Here is a 20,586-nt window from a genome sequence, read left to right on the forward strand (position 1 = left end):
GTTATGGTGATCATTTATGATGTAATGTGATAGTGATTTGGATGGCAACAGACTAAAAAGACTGATAAGTCTATATTTGAGAGAATGTGGAGAGCTAGAAGACAGATGGGACAAAGCTTTTAAAGAGAAGAAATTGTCAAAGAAACTTTCAAGGGACTTGACTACTGGAGGGGTTATTACTGTTAAGAGGAATCTCGTAGGTAGTAAATTAATCATTTTATATTCTTTTAAAGCAGAGGATAATAATTTAATGATAGAGGCTTACATTCTCTTAACAGTTGTTGTACACCTAGAATTGCATTTTTCTGTTATTTTATTTTTTCTGTAGAATCTGTCCAAGAAGTAGGGAAAGTCATCCAAATCCAGAAGAGCCAGAAGAAGAAGATGAAGATGTTCAAATTGAAAGAGTGAGAACAGCAAAGGCCTGCACTACTCCAAACTTGGATGAGGTGAACACAAGAGACTAGACCTTTCACGAAATACCGAGATGGTTAGCTGGTCCTGTAGAGCTGTTGAGCTGTCAGTTTCCAGTTTGAAAACCGGCTTTTGTTTCTGTAGTACTTCTCTTTGAGGTCTTATTCAAATCATTACCTTTTGAAGTATTTATTCTGTCATCACTCTCTTCATTTTCTCTTCTTCAGTTTTTTGTGGGTCTTAATCTGCTAGTTCTTCACTCATCAGTGCAATTCAAGAAGTTCTCTGATATTTTTAGCTACTTTGACAAAATCCCACATCTTTTGCAAGAGTGTCAATTTCATTTTGCATTATATTGAAATTGTAATATTAATAATTGTAAATAGCATATGAAAAGGAGCAAGTGAGTTTAAATTATATGAAAATCAATAAAAAATGAAGAGAAATGAAATTAGTGGGGGCCAGCCCCGAGGCTGAGTGGTTAAGTTCGCGCGCTCTGCTGTGGCTGCCCAGGGTTCAGATCCAGGGCGCGGACATGGCACTGCTCATCAGGCCACGTTGAGGCGGTGTCCCACATCCCACAACTAGAAGGATCTGCAACAAAGATTGCAGCTGTGTACGGGGGGGGTTTGGGGAGATAAAGCAGAAAAAAAAATATTGGCAACAGTTGTTAGCCCAGGTGCCAATCTTTAAAAAAAAAAAAAAAAAGGAAATTAGTGCAAAGGACAAGGTGGATGTTCAGCATAATGCAAAGGAATATATTTGATTATGAATTAGTTTTACCAGTAGTTGATAAAGGAGTCTTCATAAATGAGCATATGTTTTGGCATTTTATTTGAAAAAAGAGGCTGACTTACCAATGGCACAAAATCTGATCAGATTCGCAGACTAGGGAATGAAAGCTAAAACACAAGTGCATAAAATATCTGAAATTTAACAAGAAAATCTTGCTTCATTATGCTTTCCAGAAACCAGTCATAATGGCAAGTTGTTTACACAAGGAATATAAAGAGAAAAAGAAAAGTTGCTTTTCAAGAAGAAAGAAGAAAATAGCCATTAGGAATGTTTCCTTCTGTGTTAACAAAGGTTTGGCTAATGTTCCCTTTATTAGAGTGTTCCTTATTCTCTAGGTTTAGGACAATGAAGGCGATAATTTTCCATTCTTTGAGACTATTCATGTATCTTGGTTAACATGTAATTAAAAAAATATTTGACCTGTCAGCAGAGAAAACTTTCTACTTCAAAATCCTGTCCCAATTCAAATGGCAAGAAACCTGATCTTGGATCAGGAAGACCAAATTATTCTACTGTAAATCCAGTCTTTCCATTAACATTGTAATATAGAAAATTATGAATGTGCTGTTTGAAAATGTTATTTTGTTTCAAAATGTTTCTAAGCTAAGCAACTTTAGGTTAGCCAACATTTAAAGTACAAATATTTGCTGCTTGGCGGCCCGGGGTTCGCCGGTTCGGATCCCGGGTGCGGACATGGCAACACTTGGCCCGCATGCTGTGATCAGCATCCCACATATAAAGTAGAGGAAGATGGGCATGGATGTTAGCTCAGGGCCAGTCTTCCTCAGCGAAAAGAGGATTGGCAGCAGTTAGTTCAGGGCTAATCTTCCTCAAAACAAACAAACAAACAAACAAACAAATAAATAAATAAAGTACAAACATTGATGGTGACTCTTTCTCCCAGGTGAAGTTTTGGGACTACTGGGACACAATGGAGCTGGTAAAAGTACTTCTATTAAAATGATAACCGGGGACACAGAGCCCACCGCAGGAGTGGTATGTGACACGTGACGGAACCAAGCTCATTGCCAGGAGAAATCTCATTTTAAATATCAATGACATCCTTATATTATTCCTATCAGTAAATCCAATGATTTTTTTAGAAAATGAATAAATAGATGAAAGAATTTGTAAAAAATCTGTTTCGTACTCAAAAAATATTGCATGTTAATGGCCACTTTTATCTCCTTTAGAAGTAGATGGAGGATAGGAGCAAAAGCTGGCAGTGGATTTGAAATTCATTGTCCTATGCAGGTGGTTTTACAAGGCTGCAGAGCATCACCAAGCCCACAGGGAGATGACCTTGTCAAGTTTTTGGGGTACTGTCCTCAGGAGAACCCATTGTGGCCCAGTCTTACAGTGAAAGAACACCTGGAGTTGTATGCGGCAGTGAAAGGACTGGACAAAGAGGATGCCGCTCTAAGTATTTTAAGGTACAGAGAAAAGCCTCCCTCATACTTTGTAGCTGGAGGAAGGGAAGAATTTGTCATTTCTTCACGCAATATGGAAAGGAGATCCTAAACGACGTCTTTAAACTTTCGTGCAAATAAAATGATTGAAAATCTGAGTAAGAACTAAATCATAGGATTTAGTGTTGGTTGGTGACAATGTTAATGGTCCCTAAGTGTGCTATTTTCAGATTGGTAGGGCTGGGGTTTTCTATATCGTTTTAGGTAGGGACATGTGTGCCTCATGTATAATCGCAGTGTTTTTTGTCAGATTGGTGGACGCGCTCAAGCTGCAAGACCAGCTGAATCTCCTCGTGAAGGCCTTGTCGGAGGGAATAAAGAGGAAGGTAGGGGCGGGGCTCAGTGTTACTCTGCGCACCCCGCGATGGGTGCCACACGCGCTGTTCCTCTCGTTCCAGCTGTGCTTCGCGCTGAGCATCCTGGGAAACCCATCAGTGGTGGTTCTGGACGAGCCGTCCACCGGGATGGACCCCGAGGGGCAGCAGCAAATGTGGTGAGGGGAGTCGTTTAAGTGTCTGAGTCAATAGTGTGATGCTACAGTTAATTGTTTTTCCTTTTTTTTTTTTTTTTTTTCACATTTGCTCCATTAACCTTTGAGGCTCACATCCTCTATTGTTCAGTTCTGTGAAACTCAAGAGTATTCAGAATTCCTCAAGGAAGGAAAAATAGACATCTTAAGAATCAAGTGGACTCTTGAATATATTTGATTGGATTTTTTCTCTTCCCTTCCCCCTGCCTCCTTCTTCTATTTTATTTTTCAGTTATTGAAAATCTTACTATGTGATATTTCTCTATATTTCAACTTTTTTAAAAAGAAACATTATTTTACTATTTCCCAATCTTCTGCTTTTCACTCTGTGAAGACTATTAATGTGGTAATATAATTACATAATGTGGTACAATGTTTATATTTTCTCTCTAGAGCAAAGATTTTTTCTTATAACCTAATGTAAAATTTTCTGTGTAGACTTCATACTTATTCCCATTCATCTATTTTTGCAAATTACTTTCTAAGTGCAAACAATTCCTTCCTTTATCTTTAGGCAGGCAATTCGGACCATTGTTAAAAACACGGAGAGGGGCGCCCTCCTGACCACCCATTACATGGCAGAGGCTGAGGCGGTGTGTGACCGTGTGGCCATCATGGTTTCTGGAAAGCTGAGGTGGGAGCCTGTCGAGAGCCAGCACTTGACCCCCAAGTTCTTGAAGAGAGAATTTTGGTTCACTGTGAACAGCCGATGCTCTTCAGCTCCTTGATCTATGATCCAGCGCCTTCCTCTGCATTTGCAATTGAGGAAGAAATTAAGAGACAAGTATTTGTTCTTTCAACTCTTCTTTCTCTTCCCTGGGCTAGGTGTATTGGTTCCATTCAACATCTGAAAAGCAAGTTTGGTAAAGATTATTTACTAGAAGTAAAAATGAAGGAACTCACTCAGGTGGAACCTCTCCACGCAGAGATTCTGAAGCTTTTTCCACAGGCCGCTCGGCAGGAAAGGTAAAGGAGGTTGTTGGCTTGGGTGACAAGTATGAGGGTTTTCCAGCACACATCACTTAGTCTTGTATTAGTCTGGACAGGGAGAGAAAGGCTGAGCAGGCTTGTTTATTACAGAACAAGTTGTTTAGAGGTCACTAGGATGTGTAGGAAAAAAAGACAGCAATTCAAAAGTCATTTTCAGTGAGTGTTTCACACCTCAGAAAAGGTGAATGGACTGTGTGTGTGTGTGTAAATGGTGGAATAACTTAGAGGTTAGGAACAAAGTACAGATGAACTAAACCATCAATTTAATGTTTTTTTAAATAGTGAAAATTCTGTCAACCAATAGCATTTTACCTAATATAAAATTGCATCATGAGCTCCATTAAAGAGTCACATGCTTCAGAAAGATTGACTGTATTCTAAATTAATTGCTATGGTTCTCTTAAAGTTGTATGTGGTCAGCTATAGTTTACAAGCAAGGTTAACCAAACCCATGTGAATAGTGGAATGAGGATGAATTTAACTGAAAGATGTACAGGGTTTTCTTTTTTTTTTTCTTTTATTTTGAGGAAGATTAGCCCTGCGCTAACTGCTGCCAATCCTCTTTTTGCTGAGGAAGACTGGCCCTGAGCTAACGTCCATGCCCATCTTCCTCTACTTTATATGTGGGACACCTACCACAGCATGGCTTTTGCCAAGCGGTGCCATGTCCACACCCAGGATCTGAACCGGCGAACCCTGGGCCGCCGAGAAGCGGACTGTGTGAACTTAACTGCCGTGCCAGTGGGCCAGCCCCAGAGTTTTCTTATGTACTACTTCTATTCAGTTTTTAAAATAGTTTTTATTCAGCACCTACTATGTGCCAGAGACTACGTTGAGTAGTCAATAAGTAGACAGGGTTTATATAGTGCTTCCAATGTTTTGGGGGCAAGATATTAAGGAAATAAAGATATGAATAGAAGAGGACATGACATTAAGGTAGGACTTTAAGACTGAGCAGGGTTTCACCAGCTGAAGAATGCAATAAGAGCCACTCTTTTGAGGAAACAGCATGTATAAAGAACTTAAGTCAAGAATGAACTTTATACATGCAAAGGATGGAAAGAAAGCTCATGGAGTTGAAATGTAGAGAGATATCCAAGTGGAGTTGCCAAAATATAGAGATATAGGCTGTGGTTCAGAAGAAAATGAAAGGTAACTGAGAGATCTGGTCTGGCAATAAACAAAGTGGGGCATTTTTGCTATACATAAGACCATTAAGCCAGGAGAATGACTGAGGTCAACAAGGGGGACAGCAAGGGGAGGGGGTCTAGGATGGACCCCAGGAACTCTTGGTGTTGAGACTGGATTGAAGAGAAAAGCTGGTGGGAGAAACTACCACCCCCACAGCAACAGCCATAATGACAAATACTAAGGAGTGTCTAGAACTGCACTGTCCAATAGAATTTCTGTGATGATGGAAATGTCCCATATCTATGCTGTCCAATATGGCAGCCAATACCCCCATGTGGCTACTGAGCACTTCAAATGTGGCTAGTGTGACCAAGGAATTGAATTTTAAATTTTATTTATTTTAGTTAAAGTAAATTTAAATAGCCACATGTAGCTAGTAGCTAGCGTATTAAACAGAGCAGGTCTAGAGAGTTAGAAAGAAAATCATAAAAGTGTCTCAAAAGCTGAGAGAGAGAGAGAGTGTCTGTGTGCGTGTATGTTTAAGGAGGGTTTACTTAATGCTTTTTAGAAGTCTAAAAAATAAGGACTAAAGGGTGTTCATTGAACTGTGCAACATGGAAGTCATGAATGAATTTATTTGGGGAGAAAGGACCTGGAAATCAAGAAAGAATTGTCTTTAATAGAAGAGAGTTCAACAGGTGTTAATTCTTATAGGAGAAATTGAAAAGTAAATGTAGAGGGGAAAATTTGACTAAAAGGTTCCAGGGAGCGTGATGAAGGATTGGCTTTTGAGAGCAAGAAATATAGCACAGTCAGAAAGACAGCATAGGCTGAGTATGAAAGATTATTACAGGTATTTTTCAGAATTTATCCTGAACATTAAATTAGGAGCAACCAGATTTTTGTTATCAAATTTCTATGACTAAAGATAAGTTATTTGGCTCAGATTCATGCTCTATCAAATTAAACTATTGACCTTTTTATTTAAAGAAAGCTTTGAAAAATTCTGTTGTTATTTTGCCTGTCAATTCCTTGTCAATACTGTAACACTGAAACGCAGCACATCTCACTCTTTCCTCCTCCCAGGTATTCCTCCATGATGGCGTATAAATTACCTGTGGAAAATGTGCACCCTCTATCCCAGGCCTTTTTCAAATTAGAGGCAGGTAAGTTTAGACATTTTTAAGACTGTGTGTATTGTACATGTTTTCATGTGGAATGCATGCTATATCATTTCAAGTAGAATTATTACGTAATAATTAAAAACTTGGAAAATTTCTACTGGAAGAGTCTTAAAAATCCTGAAGAGAATGGAGTGGTGGCCCTAGACTTAGGCTTACTCCACTTGATTCTTCCGCTTCTAGCAAGGACACCCAGCTGCAAGTAAGTCAGAACATTCTGTCCTGGTTCCATTGCATGGCGTTGGAGGGTAATTATCAGCATGTTTTCCCAAAGAACACCAAGCCGAGCTTCTAGCATCTGCATATTTATCAAAGTCAGAGATATAAGGAGCAAGACTATGGAGCCAATGATTGGAGGCCCCAGTGAAGCTCAGAGAAGAAAAACACATAAGGGTGAGATGTGACAAGTCAGGATTGGGGAGGAGGATCTGAGCTAGTTTCAGAAACACTGACTAGAGCTCACACTGGGTATTTATGAGGCCTTGACCTGTGAAAATGTGGGATTCATTAGAAGGAAACCACCATGGAGTGTACTCATCCATAGATTGACAAATACAGAATAAAGCAATATTTGACAGTTGATTTGGAGTCCACGACATACTTCAGTAATAATCAAAAGATGAAATACTGAAATAAGTCACAAGGAGCTCTTTAAAGAAAAAGTTTCCTGGTAATTCATACGTCCGTCCATTGCTGTCTTTTGATTAGTCATATCAGCACACTGCTTTAATTTATCCTTCAAGAAAATTCAATGACTTGGCCTGTATCTTAAAGTATCTCAGGATTTGAAGGGGCTGTTTGTGTTGCATACTTTGAAAGCAGTTTTGGTGAAAAACATGGAAGCCATTAATGTCAGTCCCTCTAAATGCAGTGAAACAGACCTTCGATCTGGAAGATTACAGCCTCTCTCAGGCTACCTTGGAACAGGTGAGTTTTCTTTAGACCAGAGAGCATCATCCAGATAAGCTTCGTGTGAATCTCCATGTGCATCCTTCTCTCAGAAAGACCCTGACACTTTTGTTTCCTTATTTATTTTCTCCTACTTAGGTATTCTTAGAACTCTCTAAAGAGCTGGAGCTGGGAAATTTGGATGATGAAGTTGATGCAACAGTTAGATGGAAGCTCCTCCCACAGGAAGAGCCTTAAAACCCTGAACCTCTTAACGTTAGATTTTAGGGCTTACTACATTGTTCGTTTCCATAATTCTAGAAGGATCTTTCATATTGCTGCAGTTAACAAAACAAAATATTCAGTAGTTAAGCATTCAATGATGATTAAGGTTTTCAATGGCTTTTTAAATTTTAAAATGGAGGGGAGAGGCGAAGATAGGCAAAGTTACTAGACAAAATTAACATAATCAAATGTAAATTAGTCACTAATATAGGTCTATTTTGGGCTTAATATTAATTCAAAAATCACATAATGTTAGACTAGCTTTTTATTATATCACTAAGGCTGAATGCTAAGCACATTTTACAGATAAAACATTTTAGGTTTTTTTAACCTCTACTTTAATGAAATCAGCTATTTTTAAGCATTATTAAGTATCAATTTGATGTGACATTGACTATAAGAAGATCTAACAATCTGATGGGTGAATTATATAGTATGGCTTTTAAACGATGATATATTCTTATTATAAAATAAATTTATGCTAATTTTAGGATACATAGAAATTATGTGGATGAAGATAATAGGAATCTGTAATAAAGTACCACAGTAGATATTTTGGCCTACCTATATTCAATGTGCTTTTTATGAGTACTTTTTCAAATGTGACATCAGTGAGCATATTTTTGTACTTTTTCACTTCACAGTTCATGACCATTTCCCTTGTCAATATGGCACTTTTTTATTATGTAACCACTGCATTGCATCCCTTTGATGTACTATCATGGTTTTTACTTAACCTTCTTACTATTGTCCGACATTTTGGCTGTATGCAAGTTTAATTCTTATAAATAAAGCTGTGATGAACTTCTCTTTATTGTAGTCTTAGGGTAAGTAGTTTAGATATCAACTGATGGCTCTCTGCTCTATGAGATCTAGGTAACTTTGTTCCCTGACCTGTAAAAAAATTCAGTGCCCATCCTAAGCTTCTGAAAACCCCCACAGGACATTTCAATCTCAGGCTCATCCCTGACTCTGACTTCTCTCATCTGTTAAACTCTTATCTGGTCTGTGGTTTGTGTCAGTTCCCTTACCTCCACCTTGACATTGACTTATAGGTAGGGGTTGGCCTCTTACCCAGAAACAACTATTTCCACAAGTAACTTGTAAAAGGGCAAGTCCTCCTAACTTGTCGGAATCCTTAAAATATGTATAAAAATTTGACATATATTTCATGTGAAGTGAGGCTAAACATCATTTCATATACATTGTTTGTTTTCTCATAAACAGAGGATACCTTTGAAGATACAAACAACTGAGACGTTCTCCTTAGTCGTGCTTGAAATACTGGACAAAGTTATGTAATAGGAATATTAATGAACATAAAAGAAATTAAAATATCTAACATTTACAATTAATTCCACATTAATAGAAATTAATTAATGCAAGTCGAGGCATAGGTGAGGTGGTGGGATATTAGGGGAAGGGCTCTATGAGGGAGGAAGAAAATCTACAGAAAACCCAAAGTTATGGTTAAGACAAAATTATAGTTAATACGCCATTATTCAGATTGGGATTATTTGATTTATGAACTTAAGAACTTTATATGTTCACCTCTCCATCTTGGGTCAGAAATTAGGTGCCAAGTGAATAGTGAGATTACTGAGCCCTTCCCATATCCTCAGGAAAGGACAGAGAAACTAAGTCTTGGGCTGATCTACCTCAGGAAAGGAGGTGGAGTAGAAAGAACTGCCCTGACTGAAACTGAGAGTGAGGGGCTTTGGAGCCTGGTGTCCTTGGACAGGTCTTGTTCCTTCTTCTCCTACCTAGCAGAGGGCCCACAACCAATGACAGCCAGTCACTGTTAAATCAACTCCTGTTGCCTGGATAATTATGTTCTTTGTCCCTGATGCACTTTTATTGTGTTTTTATCAGCCATTAGATAACTAAGAATTGCCCATTTACTAACCACATGGCATCTGTTAGTTTTTTTGGCTGCAAGGAATAGACATTCAAATCAGGCTAGCACAAGTATGGAGCTTTTAGAGTGAGGGTGCCCATGGTTAGAAAAGAAACAAGGATCCAAAAACAGAGACCGCTTTAGGGTTTACTCAGTCATTGTCTCCACTTGAAGGATGAACTGCAGCCATGCATTTCTAGGAATCTGAGCAGCAGAATATCTTGGATTGCTACCTTGATGCCCCTCTTTGGGTCTCTCCTTGTCTTTATGCACTTTGTGCGCTGCTACTGTTCCTACTATGGCTGACTTCTCCACTCTCTTCTCTGAAAGGCACTTTCTCTTCCGCTGGTCATATGCTTACTCACAGATTTTGCTCCCACACAAAGTTGGCTTCTTCAGGGCTCCAATGGCATCATGACCTGTCTCTATGCATTCTTTTCATGAAATCTTCATAACTGCTTCATCAGAAACTGCCCTCCTGAGGGATAAAAACCCAAGCTGTTCTTAATGTAAGGTTGACCATAATTTTTATCATAGGTACAAGACCATAGTACATTCAGCCTATGTGTTGTTGGTTGTAGAAGATTTGGTTCAGATGGAAGAGATAAAACAAATCACAAGCTTTGGCCTTCTGGAAACTGAACTGGAAAATACAGAGGAAGCTAAAAAGATGCACAGAGGCAGGCAATGAGGCAGGAAGGACAATATAGGCCATGGGGAAAATTAAAGCTAGAAGTAAACAAAAGCTTTAAGAAGGCAGAAGGAGTAGGTTGTGAAAAGATGTATCAAGCAGTGGGCACTGTAGCCAGTTAATTGGAGGAAGAAGCGAGACTATATATAATGATAAGCAAAGAAGAGCAAGAAGCTGAGTCTCTATCATTGGTGGATTACTCTATTGACATTTCATAATCTCTGGTTATGAAGATTCCTGTGGCTATCTCGAATCCGTAATGACCTTCAAGCTGTCTCTTTCAGTCCTGTTCTTATTCTTGGATATGCTTGGAATTACAAGCCCCTCATTACCTGAATTAGCACATGTGAGTCTATTTCTTGCAACTGGAGAAATTCAAGGAACAGAGAATTTACTACCAGGGATAGAGATTTGTGAAATAGGAAATGACCAAGACTGTGGAGATTTTGCAATTAGTTAAGACATCTTGGCTGGAAAGTATTGAGAATGTTCCACTTATTCCAAAACTGTGTTTTCTTGGTGGTCATACCATGTGGCCAAAAATGAGGTTATGGGCAACAGTTGCAAAGCAACAATTTTAAGGGTGTAGGGAAGAAAACAGAGAAGAGCTGGATGATTTAATTTACAGAAGTAGGAAATTTACAGTTAAAGTCCAGAATGTCCTCCTCAAAGCAACAAAAGACTTGTGTTAGAGGAAGTGCTTCTATCTGACAGCTGACAGTGTCCATTGCCAAACAGTTGCATCAGAAGAAATCAGAGAACCTTGCTGCATTTTTTTTTGCTCAAAGCAATTCCCTGTATGACAGGTATGGGAACATCTGTGGAAAGTGGAAGGCATTAGTTGCTTTTTGTTTGTTTGGTCAGGAAGACAGTCCCTGAGCTAATATCTATGCCAATCTTCCTCTCCTTTGTTCATGGGATGCCTCCAAAGCATGGCTTGATGAGCGATGTATAGGTCCATGCCTGGGATCTGAACCTGCGAACCCCAGGCTGCCGAAGTGGAGTGTGTGAACTTAACCACTGCACCACTGGGCCAGCCCCAGAAGGGATTAGTCTTTACTAAGCTCCTCTTTTTGACTGATTATGATAATCCGTCACAAATATGAAGCACGCCCTAAAACTATCACCTTTTTCTCTGATCAAGCCATTACAACCTAGAAGAAAGACTCATACAAAAAAAATCCCTGGGGGATCATAGTGTACAAGAAGGCTGTGAGATGATCTGAAATGCTGGGCGTTGTGTAATCAAAGCTTCGAGGGTGTGCTCATATAGATAAACAAGATCAGAGTGTCTCACAACGGGCACTATTGACATTTTGAGCTGGATAATTCTTTGTTGTGGGGAGCTGTGCTGTGGATCATAGGATGTTTAGAGTATCCCTAGCTTCTACTCACTAAATGCCTGTAGCAACTCCTAATTGAGACAACAAAAAACATCTCTAGATAATGCCAGATGCCCCCTTGGGGAGGGAGGGCAACTCCTCAGGTGACAGCCATTAAACTAAAGCAGCAAAATAGGTATGGTGATCAGGGATAGGAAATGCTTCATAGACCAAAATCATTGGACATTATATTTAAAACTAAAGTTCCCTTTGATCACCTGCTTTCCCACCTTAGGGGAACCACTGTTTCCAACTTGATTACACATATATACAATCCATATCTATGTACACATAACAGAGGCAACACATTTTCTGGACCAGATAGCAATTAATATATGATATTATCTCATTCTAGCCTGCTCTTGAAATCAAGGAGTGGAAATTTCCTTTTACTTTTCTTAAAGAAGAATTGTTGTTTTTCATTATTATTGTCATTACTGTATATTGAGTGGGAGTGATGGTTGAATTTGTGATCTATTATTGTAGAATATTATATTTGTTGAGAAGCCAGTACTTCCTAATGTAGTCATTGGAAATTGTTTCCTCCATCTGTGTGGAGGGAGGAGTAAGTGGATTTGGGGTGGCACATGTGAGAACTGGATCATGTTAGGCAGAAATGGTATTGGAATGACACAAATAGGAAGGAGGACATGTCATGGAGACATGAATATCATGGAGAGGCATCTGCCAGATATGCCATCTGTGATGCCTGCCGTCACAAAAGCCCCTTCTGGGAGTAGATATCTTCCCCACACCCACTCCCCAAAGTGAAATTCGTAGGCTGTTCCTTGGGTAGGGAAGATTGTGTTTTTCATTCTCTAATATACAATTGACTGCATCTTAACCCAATGACCCTCATTTCATTGCCTGGGATAGTGGCCATTAAGGTCTCTAAAAAAGGAAAGCTCTGAGCAGAGGGGGATGAACTGAGATGACTTCTGTTAAAGAATTTAAACTAAAATGCATGGAGAGAATCTCACAGTTAGCAGCAGGTAAGCATCATACTTGTCATATTCAATAAAACCTACATAGAGAGTTTAACCCATATATGAAGTTCATGTCCTTTAGCACAGATCCTCCTCCCATTGAACACTGGTGAAATTCTGGATAAAATAGAATCAAACCAATTAAATACTATCAGAGCAGTGAGCTTCAGCTTGCATTGCAGTGGCCCAGCATCATATTGAACCTGGATATAAATCCCTAAGACTGAGACTGGGATTTATGGGCCCATGTCAGTGTTTGAGAACTGGTCTAAAGTTGATGAAAAGTGATGACTTAGAACCATGACTGCTGCATAAAGTCAGCTTCTAAGAAAGGCTGCCCAGGCTGGGACAGGGGACATGATACACGATGTTCACTGCCTGGAGAAGCTGTTCCGGACCCTGAATGAAAAACAGAAAAGTCTGAGCTATATTCATGAGGTGGGCTAGAATTTATACTAACTGTGGTTCAGGAATTCCAACTGAAAAAGTCATCCTATATCATCACATAGACAAGAGATCACACGTATTGGAGAGGTTGTGAAGGAAAGGGAACTCTTGTGCACTATTGGTGGGAATGCAAATGGGTACAAATTAGAAAACAGTAGGAGCTTCCTCAAAAAATTAAAAATAGAACTACCATGTGACCCAGTGATCCACTACTGGGTATATCCAAAGGAAATGAAAACAGGATATTGAAAAGACATCTGCATGCCCATGTTAACCGCAGCGTTATTCATAATGGCTAAGATGTGGAAACAACCTAGGTGTCCTTCAGCAGATGAATGGATAAAGAAGATATGTATATACAATGGAATGTTATTCAGCCATGAGGAAGAAGGAAATTCTGCCATTTGTGACAGCATGGTGGACTTTGAGGGCATTATGCTGAGTATGATAAGTCAGACAGAGAAAGACATACTGTATGATATGTACTATCCCTTATATGTGGAATCTAAAAATGCTGAACTCATAGACACAGAGAGTAGAATGGTGGTCACCAGGGGCTGGATGGGGGGGAGGGGAATGGGGAGATGTTGGTCAAAGGGTACAAACTTCTAGTTTTAAGATGAACAAGTTCTGGGGATCTAATGCACAGCATCATAATTATACTTAACAAGTTGCTAAGGGAGTAAATCTTAAATTTTCTCACCACAAAAAAGAAAATATAATTATGTGACGTGGTGGAGGTGTTAGCTAAGGATATGGTGGTAATCATTTTGCAATCTGCAAATGTAGCAAATCAACACATCGTATGTCTTAAACTTATCAGTGTTATATGTCAATTGCATTGCAATAAAGCTGGAAAAAAGAGTCAGCCTAAAAGTGACCCGTGGAACGCTGAGGAGGAGAGGAGGTGAGGCAAGCAACCAGGTCTATGCAAAATGTGACTTGTTCCAGAAGAGGCAGGAGAACCAATTGCCACAGGAGCCATCCCGAAAGCAGAGTGAGAGGTAGCATTGAGATGATAGGTTTTGTGGAATCACACCTCACGTGCTCTTGCTGACTTTCAAATGTTTGCAATGTGCCGCACTTGAAGCAGAGCAGTGCAAAATGCTGATGAGATGAATACAGAAGCAAGTGCCTTTGAAGACCTAGCAGGATTGTTCTGGATTAGGTGAAAAATACCAATGGTTGCTAATAAAATGAATGGGCTTCTATTGTCCAGAAATTCTCAATGTCTCAATCCATTTGATTTTTGAAAATTATGGTAAAATATATGTATAACAAAAATTTTCTGTGTGTGTGAGGAAGATTTGCCTTAAGCTAAGATCTGTTGCCAATCTTCCTCTTTTTGCTTGAGGAAGATTGTTGCTGAGCTAGCAGCTGTGCCAATCTTCCTCTATTTTATGCGGGATGCCACCACAATGTGGCTTGGTGAGCCGGCTAGGTCTATGCCTGGGATCTGAAGCCACAAACCCTGGGCTGCTGAAGCAGAGCACGCGAGCTTAACCAGTATTCCACCGGGCTGGCCCCTGTATAACATAAAATTTGGTTGAAATAAACTAGGCACAAATATTATATGAATATGAACACATATGAAATATCTAGAATAGGCCAATTCATGGAAACAGAAAGTAGATTAGAAGTTACCAGGGGCTGGAGGAGAGGGTAGTGGGATGTTATTGCTTAATGGTTACACATTTCCTGTTTAGGGTATTGAAAAATTTTGGAACTAGATAGTGATGATGGTTGCACAATATTGTGACTATAATTAATGTTACTGAATTGTACACTTAAAAATGGTTAAAATGGCAAATTCAACACATTTAATTTCTAAAAATATAATTTAAAATAATTCTGACATAATACATGTTTGCTGTAAAAAATAATACAATTTGTCTAGGTCTGAAATATAAAAATTCTCTTCGTTACCTAATTTTTCTATCATATACGCACACAGGATGATATTATAGCTACTGTTTTGTAATTGTCTTATTTAACACCAGCCTATGAACATCACACCTTCCCAGTTTATTATATATTTATATCATTGTTCGTAATGCCTATGTATTATTTTAATGTTTGGGTGTACCCAAAATTCTTAGTTGAACAATCAGTTGAAAGATATGTAAATTCTTTCTAAATTTCCCTTTTATAAACAATACTGCAACTAAGAATGTTGCATATACATTTTTGGTTATTATCTGCTTAATCACTTGGAATACATCCCCAGAATGCCTGGGTCAGAGGCTCTGTGCATGTCTAAATGTCCAACAGAAGTCTCACCGAGGAGTTTGGCCTGCACACTCCAGCCAGCTCCCTGACTTTATGACAGCTAGCTCCTCTGAAGCAGAAACTTCCCAAGAAAGAAAGGAATTAGAGACTGCTAGCAATAATAAGTGAAGCGTCATTTCCGTAAAGCCCTCACTTTTATCTACTAAAATGAAAGAAAACAAAAAGTGGCAGAAATGGAACTAAGAAAATTCCCAGACTCTTGATATATAACCCCCAAATACCTTTGTTAGCATCCCAAACAATTATTTACTCAATTGAAGGAAGATGCCAGGAGCCAGTACACACTTCTCCAATCTGTGAGCAATGGGATGGGTGGAAAGTGAAGTGGAATCTGAAAATGCTTATTATATTCTCCCTCCTTGGTTGGGGAAGTCCTGAAGCAGGATCAAGCTAAAGGAAAGCCTGTTCTATCACTGAACAGCTGGGAGAGGTTAGTCTGAGGAAGAAAATGCTCAGCTAAATGCTCATTCTACTGGGTACCACCATATTGTTGTATTTTCCCTCCTCAGAGCCAGTTTGAGGATCACATGGAGTGAAAAACATACTAGGAAGGACTTTGGCTACTCAGCTAAAGCCATCTTCAGACTGTGGTAGCAATTTGAGTGAAGAGGGCCTTTGTTTCTGAGGGATCTTGAAGTTACTCATCTTGCAGAGAGAAAGGGAGGGGAAGGCAAAGAGAGGAGTTAACTTACTCCCCCCCCAAAAAAAAGGAAGAAAAAGAAAAAGGTTTTTTTTAAAGTAACATTGGCCTTTGCTCCTAAACTGCAAGAGGCATAAGGATGACCTCCTCACATCCGGAACAATTATGCTCTCATATTAATTAAAAGATTGGTAATATTGAAAAAAAAAACCTGTGTCTTTAAGAACCTGTGGCCAAGAACCTATCTTGAAGGCTATATTAAATAAAATAGGAGATGAGATCAGTGTAGTAAATGAATTTCTCAATAAATTGAAATTGGAAATTCAGTATCGAGAACAAACTGACAATCCACTCAAGGAACTCTGTGCATCTCTTCAAGATTATGAAGATGTGGAACATTTCAAAGAAAACAGTCCTCCCCACTTACCTTAAGTAACAGTAACCCGGGGCTTTATTGAGAGATCAGATCTTGACCCTGAAGAAGCAAAGTGGAGGAGCTTACACCCACAAGCCCCCAAAAGGACAAGAGAATATTAAAGAAACGCCATTTATGAGTTCCACTGAGTTCAATGGTTTTCCTGTATAGACCCTATATCAGCCAAAAAAAATCTGTGAGTTCTGTGGCTAGAAATCTCCATCACAGATTTATGATGAAGAAACAAAGAATGTCAAAGGTCATATTTTAGATTGGAAGCTGACATAAAGGAATTCACAGCTTTGAAAGTTGACAAGAGGTTTCATGCGATACTGAACATTTTATGACACTGCCAGAGGCCATCAGAGATCTGAGGGGGAGGACTTACCCATCATGTTATAAACTAAGGCCCTCGTGAGCTTTTGAATCGACCAACAGTAGGGTTTAGGTTTAGAGGCTATTGCTATAATTTCCTTATATGTATAATTTCTTTAGCTTTTTCATTTTCATTTTCTTACTTCTTATAAAAATAAAACATTTTTTGGTAAAGCATATGTATTTTAAAATTTACTTCATTTTAACAAGTATTTTACCTACCTACCATATGAGCCTCTGTGCTAGGTACATAATGAAAATAGAAAAAATGTTCATGTCTAGGTTTTGTGTTTAGTGGACAATGCTGCAGACCCCAGTAAGATCAGTACATATGTGGTAATGGAAGAAAAAGGTCAAGAAGATAAATAAGGCCAAGGATACTCACGTCCTTTGGAATTAAAGGTCATTAGTGTCTAAATTCCTTCAATGACATTTCAGTCTACAGGCAAACTTCCCAGAAGTTAGATTTGAAGGCAGCTCATCCATCTCATTATTCTGCTTTCCTATATGTCGTTAAGGAAGAGCTTACCTGAAATGCGTTCACTATAAACCAGTTTGTAAACTTCAAACTGTAATGAAATAGTCATAAAAATGTACTAAGATGAAAAGATGATAAGATGTGTGTGCAGGTTACTAGTGGTCATGGAAAATGGGTTTTTGGATTCTAAGAATTTAGCCATGTTTCTCTTCTGCACCCGGGGAGACTGGTCTATCTATGTCTGCTCCATCTGCCTGGCAGGTTTATCCCTGTAGCAGAGGAAAAAAAGTGTCTCACCAGGACCTGTGACCTGGTTAACATCATCACTGTGATGACCACACAGTACATTATGGGCACAGCAAAAAAAACCCACAAAGTAACATTGATCGAATTGGTTGCCAAGAGAGTCCATAACAGCCAACCACCATGCTGGGCGATCTACACCTCTATCATATGGACCATTAAAGGAAAAAATCATTGGCCAAATAAAGAGAATTAGAGTACAGCAAGATTGAACTTAAGTAGAATAATCAGAGACGTTCTCTAGAGAAAAAAACACAGTTACTTCTAGAAACAGGGAAGATCTTAAAAATACTGTTTAGAATTCTGTATTAGTCACATTTAGAAGTGCTTGCTGAGCTCACAACAATTTCCCCTTTTGGGGGGACTGCTTTTTCTCCTTTTGGTAGGCTCACAGGAGTGGGCATCTAGCAGCTGTACCTACATTATGTGACTCTAAACTAGGGAAAACAACAGATTGGAGCTGGAGCAGTGCCAAACCCAGGCAGGGATCATTCAAGCTCTGTCCTAGAGGTCTGAGTAAATACCGAGATGCTGGCAGCTGGAATCACTCTACAGAGAGGTCTACAGAGGGTTGGTGCTGAGATTTTGTTCTAGGGTAATGCTGGTATAACCCTGATATGCGTTCCTAGTCCCTCTGGCCACAAATGGGTTTCTGTCCATGTTTTTCATAAAGCAGATAAGCAAAATATGGAAGCTTGTAAGAGAAAAACATGCAAAAGGAGAAGAAATAGATGGCTAAATTACTACTACAGCTAAAATTCCGGAAAACTTGTGGTTGGCTCTAATACATTGCCAAACTGCTCAGTTCCAGTTTACTTGGAAAGTTTCTTCCTTGGAAGATGAATCATGACAACGTATTTTGTTTTATCTCAATAAAACTTTGGTGTAAGCTCTCTGCCATGTAGTTGAAAGCATAATTTGGGAGCCAGTGCACCAAATGAAGTTGGCAAGAAAGAATAGGCATCTACCACTTAGACTCTCCACTTAGGAGTCCTCAACCTTTCCAGGGAGAGGCTTACCTCAGCCAGTAGCCACTTCCTATATTCACCACCAATGCTTCCTATGTATACACTCTCACCCTTCATCATAATTGCCTGGCAAAACCCCATCTTGGATAAACCTGTATGAGGGAGATGAACATTGGTAGAAAATACACATGAATATCATAACTAGTGTCACTTTAAATGAACGACCACTGCCTTCAAGTGGAGCCTTAGTTCTGCCTTCTAACTCCATGACACTTCCCTAATCCATTCACTTTTTCACTGAATTGGACCTGAACCCATCATCATTTCCTCTCCTCTCTTCAAAAACAGATTCTGTCAATGCCTCTCCTCTAGCCTGCATTATTTTCAAGATTTTAGCTCACAAGTGCTGCTTTTTAAGTGAAATGGGAGGATTTCCAGTGACAAATAGATGAGAAAGACAGTAATCCAGATAACTTTCAGCCCCACAACAAACTCTGACGAAAACAATGACATGTAACACATGTCAAAACCCCTAACGTTCTCCACTCCCATGCCAACTCTGTCTCTGTTCTTAACTAAGAACAAAAAGCTCTAAAAAATCATAGAAATCTCTAAGATTCCATCAGCAGAGACTGAAGAAATGTGTAGGTTGATGGGAAGTTCTGCTTCCTTTCCCACAAAATTGTTGTTTACAGTCAGGAATATTTAGTTTTGGTAACTTATTTACCAAACACTTCTGTCACTCAATTCTTTCTGTCTGAGTTCAATTTGCTTTTTAAAAATTATTGTTTTAGTTTTTACTGAAGTACATTCTTTAGTATTCTTTCAGCCTGGCTGTGTAAGAGGTAAATTCTTTCTCTTTATTTCATGCACATTTAGCTGGGTATAGAATTTGAGGTTGACAGTTCATTTCCTCTCAGCTCTTTGAGGACATTATTCTATTGTTATATGACATCTTTTGGCTAAGTGTTGGTCCTTCATTGATAATCTGTCTTTTCTATTTTATTGTTTTTCAATATTTCCCTCTCTCCTCTCTCTGTTTCTCTCTTACATTTTGAAAGGTCACTGCAAAATAGTCGTAAGATTTCTTTTTTTATTGAGGTAACATTGGTTTATAACATTATATAAATTTCAGGTATACATCTTTATATTTCAATTTCTGTGTATATTACCTCACATTCACCACCCATAGACTAATTACCATCCATCCCTGTACACACGAGCCCTGTCACCCCTTTTGCCCTCCTCTGTTGTCCCTTCCCCTCTGGTAACCACTAATCTAATCTCTGTATCTATGTGTTTGTTTGTTTTGTTGTTGTTTTTATCTCTTACTTATGAGTGAGACCATACAGTATTTAACTTTCTCCATCTGACTTATTTCACTTAGCATAATACCTGCTAAGTCCATCCATGTTGTTGCAAATGGCAATATTTCATCTTTTTTTATACCTGAGTAGTATTCCTTTGTGTGTATATACCACATCTTTATCCATTCATCCCTTGATGGTCACTTAGGTTATTTCCCAGTCTTGGCTATTGTAAATAATCCTGTAGTGAGCATAGGGGCACATATGTCTTTACACACTCATGTTTTTGTGGTCTTTGGATAAACAAATACCGAGCAGTGGAATAGTTGGATCACCTTGCAGTTATATTCTTAATTTTTTGAGGAATTTCCATACCATTTTCCAAGTGGCCGGACAAGTTTACATTCCCACCAGCAGTGTATGAGAGTCCCTTTTTCTCTACATCCTCTCCAACACTTCTTATTTGTTGTCTTGTTAATTATAGCCATTCTGAAAGGTGTCACATGATATCTCATTGTAGTTTTGATTTTCATTTCTCTAATAATTAGTGATGTTGAACATCTTTTTATGTGCCTGTTGGCCATCTATATATCTTCTTTGGAAAAATATCTGTTCAAATCTTTTGCCTATTTTTTAATCGGGTTGTTTGCTTCTTTGTTTTTGAGATGTATGAGTTCTTTATATATTTTGGATATTAACCCCTTATCAGAGGTCAAATGTGATATC

At 38.8% G+C, this 20,586-nt stretch overlaps 1 protein-coding gene and 1 pseudogene across 11 annotated transcripts in view; both read left to right on the forward strand.

The window, feature by feature from the left end:
- The window catches only part of ABCA10 (ATP binding cassette subfamily A member 10), a 61,181-nt gene extending 52,691 nt beyond the window's left edge, over positions 1-8,490 (forward strand). For 5 of the 11 annotated variants that reach the window (XM_070226977.1, XM_070226982.1, XM_070226981.1 and 2 more), the window contains 11 exons: positions 329-449; positions 1,383-1,500; positions 2,114-2,205; positions 2,464-2,642; positions 2,929-3,004; positions 3,077-3,171; positions 3,722-3,841; positions 4,033-4,173; positions 6,415-6,494; positions 7,284-7,436; positions 7,557-8,490. In XM_070226977.1, coding sequence (XP_070083078.1) covers positions 329-449; positions 1,383-1,500; positions 2,114-2,205; positions 2,464-2,642; positions 2,929-3,004; positions 3,077-3,171; positions 3,722-3,841; positions 4,033-4,173; positions 6,415-6,494; positions 7,284-7,436; positions 7,557-7,576 — 1,195 coding nt within the window. In that variant the 3' untranslated portion in view covers positions 7,577-8,490. The remainder of the gene's footprint in view (positions 1-328; positions 450-1,382; positions 1,501-2,113; positions 2,206-2,463; positions 2,643-2,928; positions 3,005-3,076; positions 3,172-3,721; positions 3,842-4,032; positions 4,174-6,414; positions 6,495-7,283; positions 7,437-7,556) is intronic. The other 6 variants (XM_001493969.7, XM_023652144.2, XM_014739132.3 and 3 more) reach the window with 2 other exon arrangements.
- Positions 8,491-16,040: 7,550 nt separating this feature from the next.
- On the forward strand, positions 16,041-16,981 carry LOC138916217 (SKA complex subunit 1-like; annotated as a pseudogene).
- The last annotated feature ends 3,605 nt before the right edge of the window (positions 16,982-20,586 follow it).

This window comes from Equus caballus, chromosome 11 (assembly GCF_041296265.1).
Source record: "Equus caballus isolate H_3958 breed thoroughbred chromosome 11, TB-T2T, whole genome shotgun sequence".
NCBI classification, from domain to species: Eukaryota; Metazoa; Chordata; class Mammalia; order Perissodactyla; family Equidae; genus Equus; species Equus caballus.